This window comes from Ylistrum balloti, unplaced genomic scaffold, assembly GCF_031769215.1.
Source record: "Ylistrum balloti isolate Yb309-2 unplaced genomic scaffold, AGI_CSIRO_Ybal_v1 Utg370992, whole genome shotgun sequence".
Classification (NCBI taxonomy): Eukaryota; Metazoa; Mollusca; class Bivalvia; order Pectinida; family Pectinidae; genus Ylistrum; species Ylistrum balloti.
Window position 1 is genome coordinate 690,058 of NW_026782555.1, and position 20,390 is coordinate 710,447.

At 36.4% G+C, this 20,390-nt stretch overlaps 1 protein-coding gene across 1 annotated transcript in view; it reads right to left on the reverse strand.

Moving 5' to 3' along the window:
• Positions 1–20,390, reverse strand: part of LOC132559899 (DNA-directed RNA polymerase, mitochondrial-like) — a 49,043-nt gene that overhangs the window by 22,696 nt on the left and 5,957 nt on the right. The window contains exons 5-17 of the mRNA XM_060224529.1: positions 19,303–19,467; positions 18,195–18,263; positions 16,987–17,091; positions 15,696–15,845; positions 14,386–14,479; positions 13,630–13,679; positions 11,034–11,168; positions 9,972–10,088; positions 7,927–7,968; positions 5,510–5,589; positions 3,678–3,747; positions 2,256–2,388; positions 672–811 (exon numbers count right to left, since the gene is read on the reverse strand). Of these exons, the coding sequence (XP_060080512.1) occupies positions 672–811; positions 2,256–2,388; positions 3,678–3,747; positions 5,510–5,589; positions 7,927–7,968; positions 9,972–10,088; positions 11,034–11,168; positions 13,630–13,679; positions 14,386–14,479; positions 15,696–15,845; positions 16,987–17,091; positions 18,195–18,263; positions 19,303–19,467 (1,350 nt within the window). The remainder of the gene's footprint in view (positions 1–671; positions 812–2,255; positions 2,389–3,677; positions 3,748–5,509; positions 5,590–7,926; positions 7,969–9,971; positions 10,089–11,033; positions 11,169–13,629; positions 13,680–14,385; positions 14,480–15,695; positions 15,846–16,986; positions 17,092–18,194; positions 18,264–19,302; positions 19,468–20,390) is intronic.

The following is a 20,390-nucleotide window of genomic DNA, read 5'->3' on the forward strand; positions in this document are numbered from 1 at the left end:
GTACCTACTGTTGGCCCTATCTCATCCTTTCAATCACATCTGATAATTTTGTTGTCTAGAAACTCATTACCCACTGTGTACCTGATGTTGGCCCTATCTCATCCTTTCAATCACATCTGATAATTTTAGGGCCTAGAAACTCATTACCCATTGTGTACCTGATGTTTGCTCTATCTCATTCTTTCAATCACATCTGATAATTTTGTTGCCTAGAGACTCATTACCCAACCCAATGTTGGCTCTTTCTCTTCTTAATTCTATATCTGTTCATAGATTTTTTTTCAATTCGACAATAAAGGAAAGCAAAACAACATCAAGAATATTATACCACAATTTGTAACTGACTTTAGTAAGTCCTGTTTTATGAATTTCGGAGATTTGTTGACTGACTGCATAATAAGCTATATCTGGAACTGAAATAGACTTGAACCCAGAGCATGAGACATACCAGACTTAAGATACAGCCTCTGTCTCGCGAAATGTTAACAAGCTATTTGAATACAAAGTATGCTTTCAAGAGTAAAATCAAAGCTACTTCTTCCGCCATTTTCTACCGTATTCTAAACACAGACAATGTGGTTTATTCAAAGTACAGTAATTCTGTGTATATGCACTGCTAGATCAATCAAGTCATGATTTCAACCATCAAATTATACGACTGTTGGCCTTACTGGCTGATTTATTTTCCATGGACAGGAACCCATGTAGTTGAGTACATCAAATATTGGCAGAATGTCAGAAGAGGACATCTTATCCATAGCAAGTTTCGTGTACAGCTCCTGATCACGATACGGTTTACGAATGAGTTCCCCTAGAATGGAAAAGCTACAATTAAAACAATTACATAATATTTCTACCACAAACTAAAGACCCACAGGCCCTAGGGTCAATAAACTTTCTGAATTTAAGAAATCCACTCAAGTAAATTCAGGCCATTTCCGTCTTTCCAGAGTAAACAAAGAAGTTTCTGAATTAAAGAAATGATTGCTAACCACTTAAAATATTTTGCACCAAATTTGGCTGAAATATCACTCACCTGGCTTTGTTTGGCTGAAATTGCTTCATCCAAACTTACAAGGAAAAGGAAGTTTATGTTTCCAAGTATACAACACACTATATCTATTTCCCTAATGATCTGCAACTCAACATTCTTAGGGGGTTAGCCAAAAACTTCATGCATCATACCAAATTGGGATGTAAATGAATCCTGTCATTTCTACAGAAGAATTTTTAAAAATTTGCTCTATTTCCCCTATTGGGCCCCTCCCATTGCAGTGGTCTGAAAGTTACAGTTAATACAAAATTGATTCCTGGCTTCAACCCAGAATGCTTCTGACCAAATTTTGGCAAGATTCCTACAAGGTGAGTAGGATTTCAAAGAATTTGCTCCATTTAATCTATTTGGCCCCACTTCTCTGGCCTTAGGAGGCTAAAACCCTAAGTCTATACAAAAGTGATTCCCTTTCACCAAAGAATGCTTCCCATTCACCCAAGAATGCCTCAGACCAACTTTGGGCAAGAGGAGTACAAGTTTAAATAGTTGTTTTTGCCAAAATCTGCTCAGTTGTTCATCAGTTGCGATTTGAAGAAAGAATTGATGATTGTACTGATGATGGATGCATGCAGTTTGGCATAAGCTCACCAGTCCTTTGGACCGAGTGAGATAAAAACCAATATCAACATTTTGGAGCTTTGGGTTACCAAGAAGAAGAGGTTTGAAAATTTCAACATTTTTGACCCTGTGATCTTGAAAGTAAGTCAATATCATTCATCTGAACAAACTTGAAAGCCCTTAATCCCAGCCTGGTACAGGCCACAATATCAGCAAATTTGGAATTATCGTTATTGAGTACACACAGCAGACACATACAAACAGCAGACTCATACAGACAGCAGACTCACAGAGACAGACAGCAGACTCATACAGACAGCAGACTCACAGAGACAGACAGCAGACTCATACAAACAGCAGACACATACAGACAGCTGACTCATACAGACAGCAGACTCATACAGACAGCTGACTCATACAGACAGCACACTCATACAGACAGCAGACTCATACAGACAGCAGACTCATTCAGACAGCTGACTCATACAGACAGCAGATACATACAGACAGCAGACTCATACAGACAACAGACTCATACAGACAGCTGACTCATACGGACAGACAGCAGACTCATACAGACAGCTGACTCAAACAGACAGACAGCAGAGACTGCTACATCAAACACAATGTCATTGTTACGTACCATCTCCCATTAAGTGTACACCATGGTATAATGAGGTCCAGGGAACTGGGGGAATGGTGAACGGCATCTCTAACAGCTGAAATCCCACTGATCGGCCTTTTTTAGCATACAACTTCAATAACTGTGGATGTGGCTGTAATACACATTAGCATAAAATGTTATTACTACAGATATATTTTGGAGACATTGAGCAATATTATCCTAAATTATTTACAGAAAAAAGAAAGATTTCAAATATCAGCAAATATGATATCACTAATCCCAAAAGAAATCCGTTGGGATGAGCAGAAAGGAATGGGATACTTGAAGAGGCCTAGAAACCTTGACAATCACTTGAGGTAAGAGGTATCAAAACAGACAACAGACAAACAGACTTCAGCATAAACTGATTTACCCCCTCCCTAGTGGGAAATGTTAGAAACTGCGGTCATGACTTTAACAATTTCGGAAAACATAAGACCCTTCTATCTAAGAAGAGTTTTTAGAAGTACATTGTAGTCTACCTGGGTCTAGAGAAGAATATTTTTTTTAAACATTCAATCAATTTGACCCTTTTTTGACTACCCCCATTGAGTTTCAATCAATTTGACCCTTTTTTGACTACCCCCATTGAGTTTCAATCCCCATTGAGTTTCAATCAATTTGACCCTTTTTTGACTACCCCCATTGAGTTTCAATCAATTTGACCCTTTTTTGACTACCCCCATTGAGTTTCAATCAATTTGACCCTTTTTTGACTACCCCCATTGAGTTTCAATCAATTTGACCCTTTTTTGACCATACCCATTGAGTTTCAATGAAGTCGATAATGTTAAAAATCACAACACACAACACTGAAATAAAAGGGCATCGCAACAGGTCACCCTGAGACTTTGACTCATGTGACCTAAAAATTCGCTGATGCATGATGTCGACCTATGCTAATAATACTAAGCTATTTCCAGTGGGAAATAACACTATGCTCAAAAATGCACATTTCTCTATGAAAGTCACAGTAAAATTTCAGTAAAGCACTTTAAGACACTTCCATTGATGAAAAGCATTTGATGCTATCATACCTGGGGGTTAAATAGAAGATTTTTCAAATCAAAGTCAATTTGACCCCTTTTACCCCCCGCCCATTAGGTTCTCTAAAAGAAGGGAGTGACTTTCCATTTTCATTATTTAAGTATCGTAGCTCTGAAAATACTGACAGATTTCTAACTTATCTGACAGAAACACTAAAACAGACAAACAGCAACAGACCATGGTCGATATGTCCCAAATCTTCAATATAAGAGGCATAAAAAGCAGAACTACACTTAACTTGTGGAAAGTACTTCGGGCAAGTAAGTTTAGATGATTTTTAGTGCGACTGGTTAATGTGGAACACTGGTATTATCTGGACAGTACTACTATCATTATGACAAAACAAACACTTACCATGTTGCAGGGGAAACATTTTCCAATAACATTTCTATTTAGGGTTTCAAACAATGCTGGTTCCTGTTTCCTGAAATGATAGAAAAAACATTGTATATATTATCTAAATCATACAAACAGGTTTTGTATCAACAATCTACAACATACTGACCTGTCTTCTATGAACAATCTACATCACATGGACCTGTTTTCTAACTGAAATCAACATCACATGGACCAGTTTTCTGTCAACAATCTACATCACATGGACCTGTTTTCTAACTGAGATCAACATCACATGGACCAGTTTTCTGTCAACAGTCTACATCATACGGACCTGTTTTCCAACTGAAATCTACATCACATGGACCAGTTTTCTGTCAACAATCTACATCATACGGACCTGTTTTCTAACTGAAATCTACATCACATGGACCTGTTTTCTGTCAACAATCTACATCATACGGACCTGTTTTCTAACTGAAATCTTCATCACATGGTCAACAATCTACATCATACGGACCTGTTTTCTGTCAACAATCTACATCATACGGACCTGTTTTCTAACTGAAATCTACATCACATGGACCAGTTTTCTGTCAACAATCTACATCATACAGACCTGTTTTCTGTCAACAATCTACATCATACGGACCTGTTTTCTGTCAACAATCTACATCATACGGACCTGTTTTCTAACTGAAATCTACATCACATGGACCTGTTTTCTGTCAACAATCTACATCATACGGACCTGTTTTCTGTCAACAATCTACATCATACGGACCTGTTTTCTAACTGAAATCTACATCACATGGACCTGTTTTCTGTCAACAATCTACATCATATGGACCTGTTTTCTAACTGAAATCTTCATCACATGGACCTGTTTTCTAACTGAAATCTTCATCACATGGACCTGTTTTCTGTCAACAATCTACATCATACGGACCTGTTTTCTGTCAACAATCTACATCATACGGACCTGTTTTCTAACTGAAATCTACATCACATGGACCTGTTTTCTGTCAACAATCTACATCATACGGACCTGTTTTCTAACTGAAATCTTCATCACATGGACATGTTTTCTGTCAACAATCTACATCATACGGACCTGTTTTCTAACTGAAATCTACATCACATGGACCAGTTTTCTGTCAACAATTTACATCATACGGAAATGTTTTCTGTCAACAATCTACATCATACAGACCTGTTTTCTAACTGAAATCTTCATCACATGGACCTGTTTTCTGTCAACAATCTACATCATACGGACCTGTTTTCTAACTGAAATCTACATCACATGGACCTGTTTTCTGTCAACAATCTACATCATACGGACCTGTTTTCTAACTGAAATCTTCATCACATGGACATGTTTTCTGTCAACAATCTACATCATACGGACCTGTTTTCTAACTGAAATCTTCATCACATGGACATGTTTTCTGTCAACAATCTACATCATACGGACCTGTTTTCTAACTGAAATCTTCATCACATGGACATGTTTTCTGTCAACAATCTACATCATACGGACCTGTTTTCTAACTGAAATCTTCATCACATGGACATGTTTTCTGTCAACAATCTACATCATACGGACCTGTTTTCTAACTGAAATCTTCATCACATGGACATGTTTTCTGTCAACAATCTACATCATACGGACCTGTTTTCTAACTGAAATCTTCATCACATGGACCTGCTGTCTGTCAAAAATTTACATCATAAAGACTTGTTTTCTTTCAACAATCTGCATCATACGATTGGGTTTTCTGAAAACAATTTACATCATACTAACCTGAACAATCTAGTATCAAATTACAACATTGTATAACAATTACCTGATCTTTTTGCCATCCACTTTCTCTTCCACGGAAATCGTCATTGTATTCTTTATCTGATCCAGGATCCGATAACCAACCTTAACAAAAAAAATCAGGTTAGCATATCAGAAATCATCCTCAATACATCAGGGGTTACAATCAATTTCTTTCTCAGTGCCCCTGGAATGTGTCACAGCAAAACTTCAGGTTCAGCGATAGACATCATGTGGACAAAACAAAAAGTTTTAAACAGTCTTTTGTTGTAAATTAAACGAATCTCAAGGTCACTTAACGGTATATTGTTATGACTTTGAAGTTGGATGTCACTTCAACAGGAGCGTATCAGGATGTGTTTGGTAATCTTTTTTTCCCTAGAACCAATCAAATTTCTTTATTTGCGCCTTCAATTTGCCATGACATGTTCCAGGGGTGCAGAGAGCGAAAGTGGTCGTAACCCATGGAGTGTCGAGGATGGTTCCAGGGGTGCAGAGAGCGAAAGTGATTACAACCCATGGAGTATCAAGGATGATTCCAGGGGTGAAGAGAGCGAAAGTGATCGGAACCCATGGAGTGTCGAGGATGGTTCCAGGGGTGCAGAGAGCGAAAGTGATCGTAACCCATGGAGTGTCGAGGATGGTTCCAGGGGTGCAGAAAACGAAAGTGATCATAACCCATGGAGTATCGAGGATAGTTCCAGGGGTGCAGAGAGCGAAAGTGATCGTAACCCATGGAGTATCAAGGATGGTTCCAGGGGTGCAGAGAGCGAAAGTGATTGTAACCCATGGAGTATCAAGGATGGTTCCAGTTGTGCAGAGAGCTAAAGTGATTGTAACCCATGGAGTATCAAGGATGGTTCCAGGGATGCAGAGAGCGAAAGTGATCCTAACCCATGGAGTGTCGAGGATGGTTCCAGGGATGCAGAAAGCGAAAGTGTTTATAACCCATGGAGTAACAAGGATGGTTCCAGTTGTGCAGAGAGCTAAAGTGATTATAACCCATGGAGTATCAGGGATGGTTCCAGGGGTGCAGAGAGTGAAAGTGGTCGTTACCCATGGAGTGTCGAGGATGGTCAGAACTGCAAGAAACTTTAATAACTTTAACATATAGTTCATTGCACATAATTTTCACACGATAAGAGTAATATTGATACATCCTTGTCATACTTAAACCTCCTTGGCCCAGATCATCTATATAATGATAATTTTGAAAACACTGAAAGGTTGCTATTTAAATAAATAATTACTCAATAGATATATGAAATGTCATTAGAAAAAAGTGAATGATTGAATTTGACAATTCACCAATAGATATTTTAAACAAGAGATCTCAGAGGGATCTTGGCACCCACCATTTGAGGATCTGTTTTCAGTTCTTGAAGATTTGTTTATTTTTTTTTTGTTTGTTACAGGTGTTGCAAATGTTCATGAACTGGTCTTCATTGAATGTACTCAATGATGGCACAAGATATTTTTATTAAGCACCTGTTAGCAAATATCATTTGAAAAAGATCCCAAAGTATTATTAGATAGCAGTCAGTTACAGGTGGATAATGGACAATATGCTTGTGCTGTATTACTGTCGACATCCAAGATGGCTGCCTGTGGGCCACCTTGATTTCAAATCAGTCCAAAAAAGGTAAAATGCACAACTAGGGACCAAGGGAAACCAATATATATGAAATATCAGAAGGATCCATCAAGTACTTCCTCAGATATAGCAGTAACAAGATTTTACATTCAAAATCCAAGATGGCCACCTGTCTGCCATCTTGAATTCGAATCAGTCCAAAAAAGGTACAATGCACAACTAGGGACCAAGGGGAACCTGCATATGAAATTTGAGAAAGATCCATCCAGTACTTTTCCAGAAATAGCGGTAACAAGAATTGTTTACATACGGACGACAGACGACGGACGCACGGACCACGGACCACGGACGCAGGGTGATTTGAATAATAGATGGTGGGCTAAAAATCATATTCGATGATTAAGCACTTTACAACAAAGTTTATTCTAAGGTAAAAAATTCAAATGAGAAACAGTATATAATTGACTTTTGTACAGTTGTGTACTAGGAGACCAGGGTCTGTGTGAAACACCCTGATGGTACTTCAAACTTACCCACAGTTGTGTACTAGGAGACCAGGGTCTCAGTAAAACACCCTGATGGTACTTCAAACTTACCCACAGTTGTGTACTAGGAGACTAGGATTTCTGTAAAACACCCTTAGGGTACTTCAAACTTACCCACAGTTGTGTACTAGGAGACCAGGGTCTCAGTAAAACACCCTGATGGTACTTCAAACTTACCCACAGTTGTGTACTAGGAGACCAGGGTCTCAGTAAAACACCCTGATGGTACTTCAAACTTACCCACAGTTGTGTACTAGGAGACCAGGGTCTCAGTAAAACATGCTGATGGTACTTCAAACTTACCCACAGTTGTGTACTAGGAGACCAGGATTTCTGTAAAACGCCCTGCCAATATGAACGTATGATTATTTAGACTCCTGCCAGTGACTTAATTCAGGAAAATTCACCAAGAATATTTGGGAAACTGGGTATGGTGTATTTTAGATGGAATGTATTGCAAAACATTGCATGAAAATTTTTCAGCATTCAGCGACATCATGCTTTAAGTCCTTTGTTATATATACGTTTTAGCATCAATTTGCATACAAATACATTGATTAATGATCACACTAATAAATAGCACTAAACGTCCATTCAAGTATTTATTTTTCAACTTGACAATATGATATCAATATTACACCATCAAGCAAGAGGCCCATAGGGCCTCTATCACTGAACTTAATCAATTTACTGAAATTGGTTTATTTTAACGAATGAATATAAAGTATTTAAAATACTTGTATTTAATTCAAAAAGGGGATTATATGCAGTGTCTGCAAAAAACTAAGTTCTCTCAACCACCAATGTGTGCAGTTCCAACATTTTTTTTATTTCCACTATCTAGCCCTGCCTCTTAAAGATTTGCCCTATTTCCTCTACTGGGCTCCACCTAGCTATCCATTGTTTATACAAAATAGGTTTCCCCCCTTTTCCCAAGGATGCTTCAGATCAAATTTGATTTAAATTGCCTCAATTGTTCATGACAAGTTGCAATTTATAATTGGAAAAGTTGATAGAAGGACGCCAGATGCAGCAGTATCCCTATAGCTCAACTTGGCCATTTGGGCCAAGGGCACTAAAAACAGCATGGGCCTTAAACGTCATCTGACAATAAAGACTAATACATGACGCACTGGTAACAGTAGTAGCAGTTGTATTGGAAACAATTATTAACTGATTTCAACTGGACCATAGTGCCTATATCACTCACTTGGGTTTGCTAAGCTGAAATTACTTCATCCAAACTAAAGGATAAGGAGTACTAAATATCCAAGGACACAACACATATTATATTCATTTCCCCTTTAGGGCCCCTCCCCTCTGTCCTTTGGGGGTCAACCAAACCAACTTGGGACAGATTCCTACAACTATTAAAGAAAAAGGTTTTTAAATTTGCTCTATTTACCCTATAAGGGATACTGTCTCTCCCATATCATGCCAAATTGGGACAGAATTAATACATTATCACAGAGAAAGTAGGATTATACACGATTTGCTCTATTTCTCCAATTGTGCCCCACCCCTCTTAATACAATATTGAAACCCCTTCACACTAGCATGCTTTAGACCAAATTGGAACAGAATCCTGAAATTCCAACAGAGGAAGTAGGGCTTTAAAAGATGAGCTCTAATTTTCCTGTAAGAGGATTTTCAAGAACTAGATCTATTTTCCCTTTAAGGCCCTGTCCTTTCCATTCTGACCTTTAGTCACACTGCTTATACTCAATTCAGTTCTCTTCACCCAAAGATGCTTCAGACCAAATTTTGCCAAAATCCAATCATTCCTATAGGAGGAGTGTGATTTTTAAGAATTTGCTATATTTCCCCTATTAGGCCTCTCCCCTCCTGCCCCAAGGGGCAGAGTCCAATCGTTTATAGAAAAATAAGTCCCCTTCATCTATAGATACTTAAAAATCCAATCATGCATATGGGCCAGGATTTTAAAGAATTTGCTCTATGTCTCCTTTTCAATCCTGTCCCTTGGGTCCATGGAATCTGGGACCCACCATTTACACAATTTTTCTTTCCCTTTCCCAAAAAATGACTCAGGCTATATATGTTCAAAACCTGTTCAGTCCTTTCCGACAAGAAGCAATTTTCGATAAAAAGGCGACAGGTGACACACCACGGCATAGATACTAAACTGTTAATGTGAATACATCTCATTTTTCAGGACTGCTCAAATCTTCAACCAATTTGGAAGCAAGATCTTAACACAAGGGTTAAGATTATTAAGTTTTACACATGGCTTAGCAATGGTTTGTGACTTAACTACAGTGTGAGACAGATTGAGGTACCGGTATTCCCAAATTGGTAAAATAGAAAAGATGTCGAACTGTTATACTTACCAATGTAGGTCCATCCATGTGTTTGTTACAGAGTGACTCCCACATCTCTCGGTGGTTACAACTTAACTCGCTCTCATCTAGCAATAGCTGGGCATACTCCTTATACACTTTATCAACCTAGATCAAATTAACGGAAACTTCAAAGCTTTTACTTGATATTAACAAAACAGTATTTATAGTACACAAGTTGTGGTATATTACATATAAAAACTAAATACAAACTGGGTTAACTTGAATTCGCAGGGTTTGTGAAAAAAAATTGCGTTGTACAAGTATTCAAAGAAGATGAGTTTCAACATTTGCTACAAAATTTTGTTTTATAGTTTTATAGCCTTAAGAAACAACAAAAAGTGAGGATATTTGAAGCCTTGATTCACCGATAAACATGCCAATTTCTATTTACCGAAACATGATAATAATAATACACAATTTCAACAAATTTATTCAAAAGTCATTTAAAGTTTTATAGTGGTAATACAAGACATCATAAACAATGAAAATAAAAAACAGATAATATCACAACTTGTGTTCTCTTAAACCTCCCTGGAAACAGATGGAACAAGTACACATCCGACACATCTATACTGCACTGGAGTATCCATGTTGTTAAAAATATTTAATGAGAACTGTAAATTTTTTTACAAAAGCAATAAACATCATTGGTAAAAAGAGACACTTCGAAAAGTAACACTTAGCTTGATACCTACTTTATATCACCTAAAGTAATGTTCTAATTTTTGAAGAATCTTCTATATATCCCCTATTGGGCCCACCCCTCTGGCCTCATACTTTCATCCAAACAGAAGAGGGATTTTAAAGAATTTGCTAAATTCTTCATTCTTGAATTGAAACAAAATCATATTATTCCTAGAGAAGAAGAGTTTTGAAGAATATTCTATATATCTTTATTGGGCCCTGCCCCTCAGACCTCAAAAAGTCATGACACTCCATCTATACAAAATCTGCCAAACAGTGAAACCTATATATCTTATATTTTTATGATAAGAAATGAAACATTTTGTTGCGATCAGCCTAAAAATGTTAGTAAAAGCAAAAGATCACCTTGTTCCGGATTCCATATTTCTCCATGTAAAAGTATTGGGATTTCCGCATTAATCGTGATCCAAGACTCCACGCAAACTTTCTGTTTGTCCAGTGTTGTGATTTAAGGGAATCTTGTAACAGGAGTTCTACCACCTGACAAAACAGCATTTAATTACTAAATCAGAATCAGTTAGTGCTGATGCCTCCTCTTGAAGCATAGAAAATTGAAAGGGGCCCCGCATATTTAAAACAAAAGTCCTTTCCAGTTATACAGAAAGCCCTAAATTAATGCAAATAAGAGGCTCCATGGGCATGCATCGCTAATCTGGTATTCAATGTTCATCTAAAATAGAATTGGTGTTAATATCACAAATATATGAACATGTACACCATTGACATTCAAAGTGGGTACATCCAATCGCTATTAAACAATTTCCATAACAAACAGCTTCTAATACTCATCTCTTAACAGTGATGTTGCAGGATTGTTAAGTAAATGTCATTTCTTTTTTTCTTGAAAAAGTTCCAGACTTCGAGCCAAATACAATAATTCTATGCCTAATGGTTAGTCTGTTTAAGTTGTTTTTTAAGGTTTTAAGAAATTTGACCTCTGTGACCTTGAATAAGGGTCAAGGTCATTTTTCCCCAAACTTTGTCGGGCTTCATCCTGGGAACAAATTAGTCAAGTATCATCATTCCTTGTCTTTGATAAGTTAGAAGAATTTGTTTACATCTTTTTAACAACATGACTACTGTGACCTTGAATAAGGGTCAAGGAAATTTCTTTAAACAAAATTTGTCAAGCTTCATCCTAGGAACCTATCAGCCATAAAACATGTTTCTACACTTCTTGGCTAGTCAGAGGAAGTTGTTCACAGGTTTTAACAAATTCAACCCCTGTGACTTTGAAAATGGTTCAAGGTCATTAATTTCTGCAAACTTTGTTGGGATTTGTCCCAGCAAAGTACTAACCAAATACCATGACATTTGGTCTGCTGGTTATTGATAAGTTGTTCAAATGGAATAGTTGATGTCGGTCGATCAGACAACAGATGACTGACGAACAAACGCAAGGATAGACTGACCACAGACACTGCACCCTGGCATAAATAAGATCATTTAGCCTTTCAGGCCAGGTGAGCTAAAAAGAAAAGACTCCAATTATGAAATATTCAGCACAAACCCTAACCAAGCACAGTGATACAGTTGGTTGTCATGAGATGCTTATCACTCCTACTCTGTTCATATACCACAGATGGCAACCTAACATTAAATTCATTACAAATTTCTAACATTTAATTCTTGTTGAAGTTTTAAGGACAAGAAGCCCACAGGCCTAAACAGTCATCTGACTATAAAGATCTATATATGAAAGAGGCCAGACAGGCCTAAAATAAATTGCACAACAAGAAGTTTTTCTAAGATTTTAACATTTTTGACCCCTGTGACATTGAAAGTAATTCAAGGTCATTCATTCTAACAACCTTGGTTAGCTTTTTATCCCATCACGCTACAGGCCAAATATCAGCACCCTGGACCTTTTGGTTATTGATGAGAAACTTTTTAAAGATTTTAACATTTTTGACCCCTGTGACATTGAAAGTATATCAAGGTCATTCATTTTGAACAAACTTGGCAGCCCTTCATCCCACCATGCTTCAGGCTTAATATCAGCACCATGGGCCTTTTGGTTATTGCAGCGAAGCTATTTGAATGGGAAGTTTAAGCCCGATGGATGGCACAGAGAGCATGACAGCAGACAAAGCACAATGACCATAGGTCATCCTGACTATTCTGGTCAGATAACCTAATAACGACAAAAACAGATTTGCTAGACTAATAGAAATTTCAATACCACTATAAACTTATCTGTAAACCTTTGATTCATTTAATCTTTAAATCCTCCATCCCTCATAAACAGCCAGGGTCATTGTCAGAGAGCAGACCAAATGACCTTGACCTTTAATCACATCAATTCCTTGCTTAATTCCCACCAACTTTGCTTCATAACATCAGAACAAGATGTTTATGGTCAAAAAGATATAAAACATGTTTTTTAATTTTGGACTTACTGACCTTGACATTTACTTTGTAACCTTGACTTTTGGTCAGTTGACTTGTTGTTGAATTCTCACCAACATTGCTTCATAACAAAACATTACAAAATTATCATCATTAAAAAAAAATTGCCTTTGGCCTTTGCTTTTTTACCTTAAAATGTGTTTTTTACTTCACTGTATATCACCATTAAATGATTCACATGAAATTTGTTTTGATGTTCAATATTACATGGACTTATATTTTCAACACAGTACCCAATAATAGCTAAAAACAATTATCTGATCGGGTGGTTGCGTGGTGCAGTGGTAATGCACTCGCCTTTCACCTAGCTGTGCGGGGTTCGATTCCCGGAATGGATGTGAAAAGGTATGGGGTCAGCTGCCCGACCACGTGGGTTTTCCCCGGGTACTCCGGTTTCTTCCCACACTAAGACCCCTCACGTGCTTCCATCCGAGCCAACAAGAGTGATTTATATAAGTTGGAAAAACTTGCTTCGCAATTGTTGCAAAATAAATAAAAGTTTATTATTATAATTATCTGATCGCAGATTTACCTCCAAAACAGTATCAGCAAATTCTTTGGGTTTCAGAACTCCTAGGTAGCCTGTAAACAGTGGATTTTCAAGGTTAACATAAATGATAAGGACCATCTGTATCTAGTAAACATCTAGGCCTGAGTATTGCCAGAGATTCTGCGATACAATATATCATAATACTAAGCTCCAATACAGTGGTATCGCAGTGTCAAAAAAGAATTCAACAAAACAATAATAAATTTCATTGTCAGATTTGAATTTTAAGATATTTCAATGAATCAATAATTGTATATATCTTTATCTCAAATGATCGAAAATCAATAATCAATCGACGGTGTTTTAAGAATCTGTCAATAACTTCTGGAAGATTTTCTGTTCAGAAACAAGCATAATGTTGCACATCTTTTCTCAAAAGGAAAACCTCCACTATTCATATGGTTCATATGGTGAAGACATGATTGTATTCTTAAAGTAAATAATTATACTATCTTAGTATGAATTTATCATTATCATAGTAAACAATACGCCATGTTGCTGAAGATCTGCCATGACACTGAATGGGAGAACATTGTTGAAAACATAAAAAAAACAACTAGAAAATGATGCGCTGACATTAATCTAGAAGGTTCACATGTGAGGACATCTGAATGGCATGGCACTCTAACCTGCTATTTCTTACCAGTGGATTTTATCATTCTTCAATTCTTACATTAGTAGAAATATATTGAGATGGGTGATAACTCAATATATAATATATGAAATTGATATTCAGACCTGCAAAAGTGTGTCCATTCCAGTCCTTTAAAGACAAATGGTAAACCCTTGCAAAACATTGGGCCCAGTGATTCTTCATCTCTCTGATCTTGTTCTATAAACAAACAAACATATTGTAACATATAATTGCACACATCGCATTGCAACAGAAAGCTGACAGACAGGAAAGCAGCTACTACATGGGGGGGGGGGGATAACATCTGATAACAAATATCAAGGAGTAATGTTATGTTTGGCCCTGATTTATCTCCTCTTTATCTTAGTAAATTAAACACGGAGGAATTTAACACTACTGAGTCAAATACTTGTGTCAGTGTATTTTCTGGTGCATTCCTAAATTCTACCAAAATTTCCTGTGTTTGTGTCGAACATTCAGGCATCACCTTGTCTCGGTACAGACTGAGTCTGATCTGTCAGCCTTATCTGTATAAACAAGCCCTGTTGTAATTTTTGATCAAACATTAATCCATGCCTTTACACAGGTACACAGATGAAAAGTAGAATTTGTACAGAATTAGACAACCAAAGTTTAAAAACAAAAATACACTTCAGTCTGTTATCTGCATATCTACTGTTTTGTTTACTTTTTTATGCGCATGGCTTTGGGAAACCAACAGGAAAAAACAAGCAATAATTACCGTGCCGATACAGATCAATACATCAACACAATTGTTTATGATTTTAAATACATTAATTGGATATATATGTAAATATACAAAGTGTAAGTTTTATTTCTATTTTACAGTCACGCTCTTACGATGCTGTAGGCGTAAAGTTATGCTTCAGTGACATTGCCACAACCTCCATCTTTTTGTAACCCAGCTCAGTTCTGTTCATGAGCCTATATTTTTTTAGTTTTATTTTAAGATATTGTTGATGGGACTTGTTACTCTTTGGGATTATTGTATTACTTTGGGTCTCCATTTCAGTAAGTCATAAGAGTGCTGGAATTCAATGACGAGTGTTTCACGGTAATATATCTTGTTTTATATTTGAACTTGTAACTGTTTATTTAAATTAAAAATGTTGTTAGTGTGTAAGATTACAAATATTTTCCATTTATTTATTTCTTATACGTTACCATCACGACATGCTATGAGAAACGTATCAGGAAAACAACCGATGAAAATAGGGTCATTCTTGGATGGACAACGTCTCCTTTCATAAAAACACGGCTAAGTCGAACCATCGGATAAGTAAAATATTTCATTTGATCCCGTTGACTTCGACTTATCCACATTTTATTGTAATTCTCTGCATTTTGAAGTAAATATCAAATGGACTTGTATCACCCGATAAAAAATAATTACCTGTGCATCCTTCGAACTTGCACCTTTCTTCAATTGCGAAATGGGCATCAGGGAAATAAATTCATCTTTTTCCAATCTTAATCTTTTCTGGAATTTACGTGACAGCTGCTTCCCTTTCATGATATCTTTATTTGGGTTGAATATCTTTTTCTACAACAGATAGTAAGATTAGAAGAATTTCAAACCTATATCAACCATGCATATATTTTTCATACAAGCAAATTTCTGTGTTAAACAGTTCTGATATAATGTTTGAATTTGGTATTTCCAACAACAAGAAAACATACATACGAAATTATGGAAGAAAGAATTCATCATTAATACTGTCGTCAGCCTTCTTTGATTGAATATAAATCCCAACTCTTTACATCAACACAACTGCCAGTGAAACACTATGCAGAGTTATAACAAAGTGAATCAAAATTTCATATCGTAAAAATCCACATAATGTGTGCAGGTAAACTTGCACACCCAAAAATTCAGTACATATTTTGATAAGATAATCGTGCCATAATTAATCCTATCTATTATGACAAATAAGTTATTGTTAGATCTGCTTCAAAAACACCAATAACAACAATTGTATTAACCAATAATTAAATCTGAAGTCTAAATCACCACCCCCGATACTAATAAGTCAATGCCAACTTCCACTGATACACATGAAAACAGACATGTGCTCATGTTTTTTTTGCTGTGATAACCAACATGAAGGATAAGAGACCCAATAGGCCTGCATGGCTCACCTGTTTGTTAATTGATATTAAGCTGTGTAACATTAAAAGGTGACTGAACAGGTTTCAACAATCTGTTAAGAATTTTAAAGTTCACCTCATGATGTTGAAAGTTTAACAAGGTTGTACAGTTGAACAAACTTGGAAGTCATCATATCTGCATGTTATTGGTGAAATTTCAATATCTAAGGTTTTGGGTCAAGGTCATTCATTAAAAGATTTTCAAATATTTGACCTTGAAAGTGAGTCAAGGTCATTCATTTGAACATACTTGGTAGCCCTTTTTCTCAGCAATCTAGGGGACAATTATGTTACAGGTCCAATATCAGTACCGTGGGCCTTTCTGTTACTGATGAGAAGTTGTTTGAAGTGAAAAGTTGATGCCGAATGGATACCGCATGGACGCTGGATGATATGGATGGACGCTGGATGATATGGATGGACGCTGGATGATATGGAAGGACGGAAAAAGCAAGAACTATATGCTCTTCCTTTAGAGAGCATAAAAAACCATGAACAATATCATACTATTAAAACAAAGAGCGTATCATCCATACCTTTTTAGCTTCTGCTGTGTCCAGGTGAGACAGTAGAGGATTGTTATAAGGACGCTTCTCAGGAATTAGGCGGGGTTTAAAGTTTGGTATCACAGTTTCTACTGCCTGAAAAAACATATCATAACAATGACTTTAGTTCTGATCTCTACACAAGAATCAAAACTTACATACAATTTCAATAAGTATTTTAACAAATTTAAATTTTTCAACTTAGTCAATAGATGCAGTGGCAATGCACTCGCCATTTACTCTTGATCCTTGGTTCGATTCCAGGAACCAACACAAAAAGAAAAGGGTCACCTGTCTGACCACATGGGTTACTTTAGTTTTCTCCCACAGAAAGACCCTCATGTGCTTACATGCAAGCCAATCAGAGAGATTAGTGTAAGTTGAAATAACTTGTTTTGCAGTTGTTGTAAAATTTAAACAAGAGGTCCCAGAAGGATCTTGGCAACCACCATTATTGGATATTTATTTGTTCTTTAAAAGTTGGAATTCTTCTCTTCTCTCTTCTGGTTTTGCTCTTAACTTTTTATGAAATTTTAACATTCCATTGAAGATATTGCAATAACAAACTTTCATTGTTGAAATCCAAGATGGCCGTCTGTCACCCATTTGTTTTTCTGATCAGTCTCAAAATCAAAAAGGTACAATGAACGACCAAAGGGAACCTACATATGAACTTCAAGAGGGATCCATGCAGTACCTCTCAAAAAATAGTGATCATAAATTTTATTGGGCAAGATCTAAGATGTGGCCTCTTGGCCATTTTGTTGTTCTACTCATTTTCAAAATCTAAAAGGCAGAACAAGGGACAAATGGGAACTAACTTATGAAATTTGAGAAAGTTCCATCCAATTATTCTCAAAAAATAGCAATAACAAACTTTTATTCTTAAAATCCAAGATGGCCGTCTGTCACCCATTTCTTTTTCTGATCAGTCTCAAAATCAAAAAGGTACAATGAACGACCAAAGGGAACCTACATATGAAATTTGAGAAAGATCCATCATGTGATTACAATAGACAAACCGTTAATTAGAGATTTCTTTGATAAGCAATAGAATTATGCCATACAAGACTTAATATCATACTATCCATATATTATTGAATAATGATAACAATTACGCTATCTATATATGAAATATTTTTTGGTCTAGGGAGATGAAATGAGCACATGAATCAGTTACATGTGACAAACCTCCTCACCTTTCTGACATAGGTCCACTCATCCGATATGTAAGTGCAGTTGTTATATAAGTCTTCCAATACAAGACCCTACAATACAATAAAACAAATCAGTATGAAATGTCATTTTATTCAACATTGAGGGAACATCAATCACTTATTCCACCTACAAATCAAATGTTTCCGTAAACATATACATAATAACAGACTGTGATTGCTTTTATGACATAAACCTAATCAGTTGAGAAGATCCCAAGACAAGATCAAGTTTAAGCTGTGTCCTGATCGGCATGCCACAAAGGGATATGTGTAACACTATAATATAGAATGCTTATAATGAACAAAAATACAGCAAAATTATGTTTAGGTTGAAGTGATGGACCTGAAAAATGACAATTAATTTGTACTATTTTTGTTGGGTTTATCAAAAATTTGGATATTACAAAAACTTTATTAATTTTGTGATTTTGCGAGCTGCTAATTTGTCACTTTTTTTCTTTTGATATGGTGATGACTGTCGATCTAGGTTGATCAACACCAAGTATCTATATATCTTTCAGATCATAAATTGCACTAGTATAAATGCAGCAAAGTCCTTTTTAACTATCAATGTTTTCCATGTGATCCACGTATTAGTTGCACCCTTTTCTTTTGATATGGTGATGACTATGTCGATCTAGGTTGTTTGTGACAGAATATTGAGATATACTAAGGCATTACACTGCCTCAAATTTGTATGACAGGGTAAAAGTATGGAAACGTGTGATAGTTCATAAACATCACCTCTTGTAAGAGTTCTTTTTTGTGTCTTTTGCAGTGCAAATATAGGTCACAGATACTATAAATAAGTAAAATTTATCTAAGTTTGCATAAATGGCAATGTTGCCTGTGTAATACTTAAAGATGGTGCCCGATTTTAGGAGGTGAATGTCTCTGTTGTGGAAATTGTCTAAATAACTACAAATGATGGAAAGGTGACTTGATATACTGCTGGTTAGTGTACTTTATGAATGACAATGCATTTGGTAATCTATTATTGTCACAATTGAAGTCTCCCATTAAGATGATGCTGCAAAATATTCAATAAATTAAAGTTTAAATCACTGAGTGATTCATATCAATGTCTCACCTCTGCTTGTAACTGGTGGATAATGTCGAGTATCTTGCTATGATGGGCATCATCTTCTGAACTGCGTCCATAACACTCGAGAAAGTGTGCATATGTTTGTAAGGTAGGAGTTACAGTCTGGTCTGTCATCCAAGTCAGAATCTGTTCCATCCACATAATGTTTCCCTGAAACAATAGTCATAAGGCTGCACACAGGTAGGTGTTAATGTAGTAATATGGTCTGAATGTCAAAAACGAACGACCACAGAACATAACTTCCTTCAGTGAGACAAAATCTAACAGCAGTAACTAGCACTGACATAAGTATTACAAGAGATGGTAAGGAATCGATCCTCTTTTTCAGATAAAAAATACACTATGTACATCAGTGCTAGTACACTCCACACTATTTACTATAGAAAACAATAGAAAGTAAAGATATAACAACACTTTTTGGTTAATATCCTTATGAAAAATATTGTCACTATCCTACAAGCCAGCTTTTGATGCCATTTGTTCCCCGAACAATAGATTGTCCCAATTTCCTGTATGGACCAGTGAGTTCCAAGCAAGTATGGTGCATTTGTTTTTTAATTAGCAAGTGCAATCCAAGCTTTGAAACTGGTTTTAAACACTTTGTCATAACTATATCTATAAAACACTGTCATATGACAGCCACAAACATCAACTAGATCTATAGAACACAGCAAATGTGACAGCCACAAACATCAACTAGATCTATAGAACACAGCAAATGTGACAGCCACAAACATCAACCAGATCTATAGAACACAGCAAAGTGACAGCCACAAACATCGACCAGATCTATAGAACACAGCAAATGTGACAGCCACAAACATCAACCAGATCTATAGAACACAGCAAATGTGACAGCCACAAACATCAACTAGATCTATAGAACACAGCAAATGTGACAGCCACAAACATCAACTAGATCTATAGAACACAGCAAATGTGACAGCCTCAAACATCAACCAGATCTATAGAACACAGCAAATGTGACTGTTACAGGTTGAAACCCTGAATTGGTACACTGCACATTCTGTTAATATGACCAATGTATACATCAAGTTTCATGATCCTTGTTT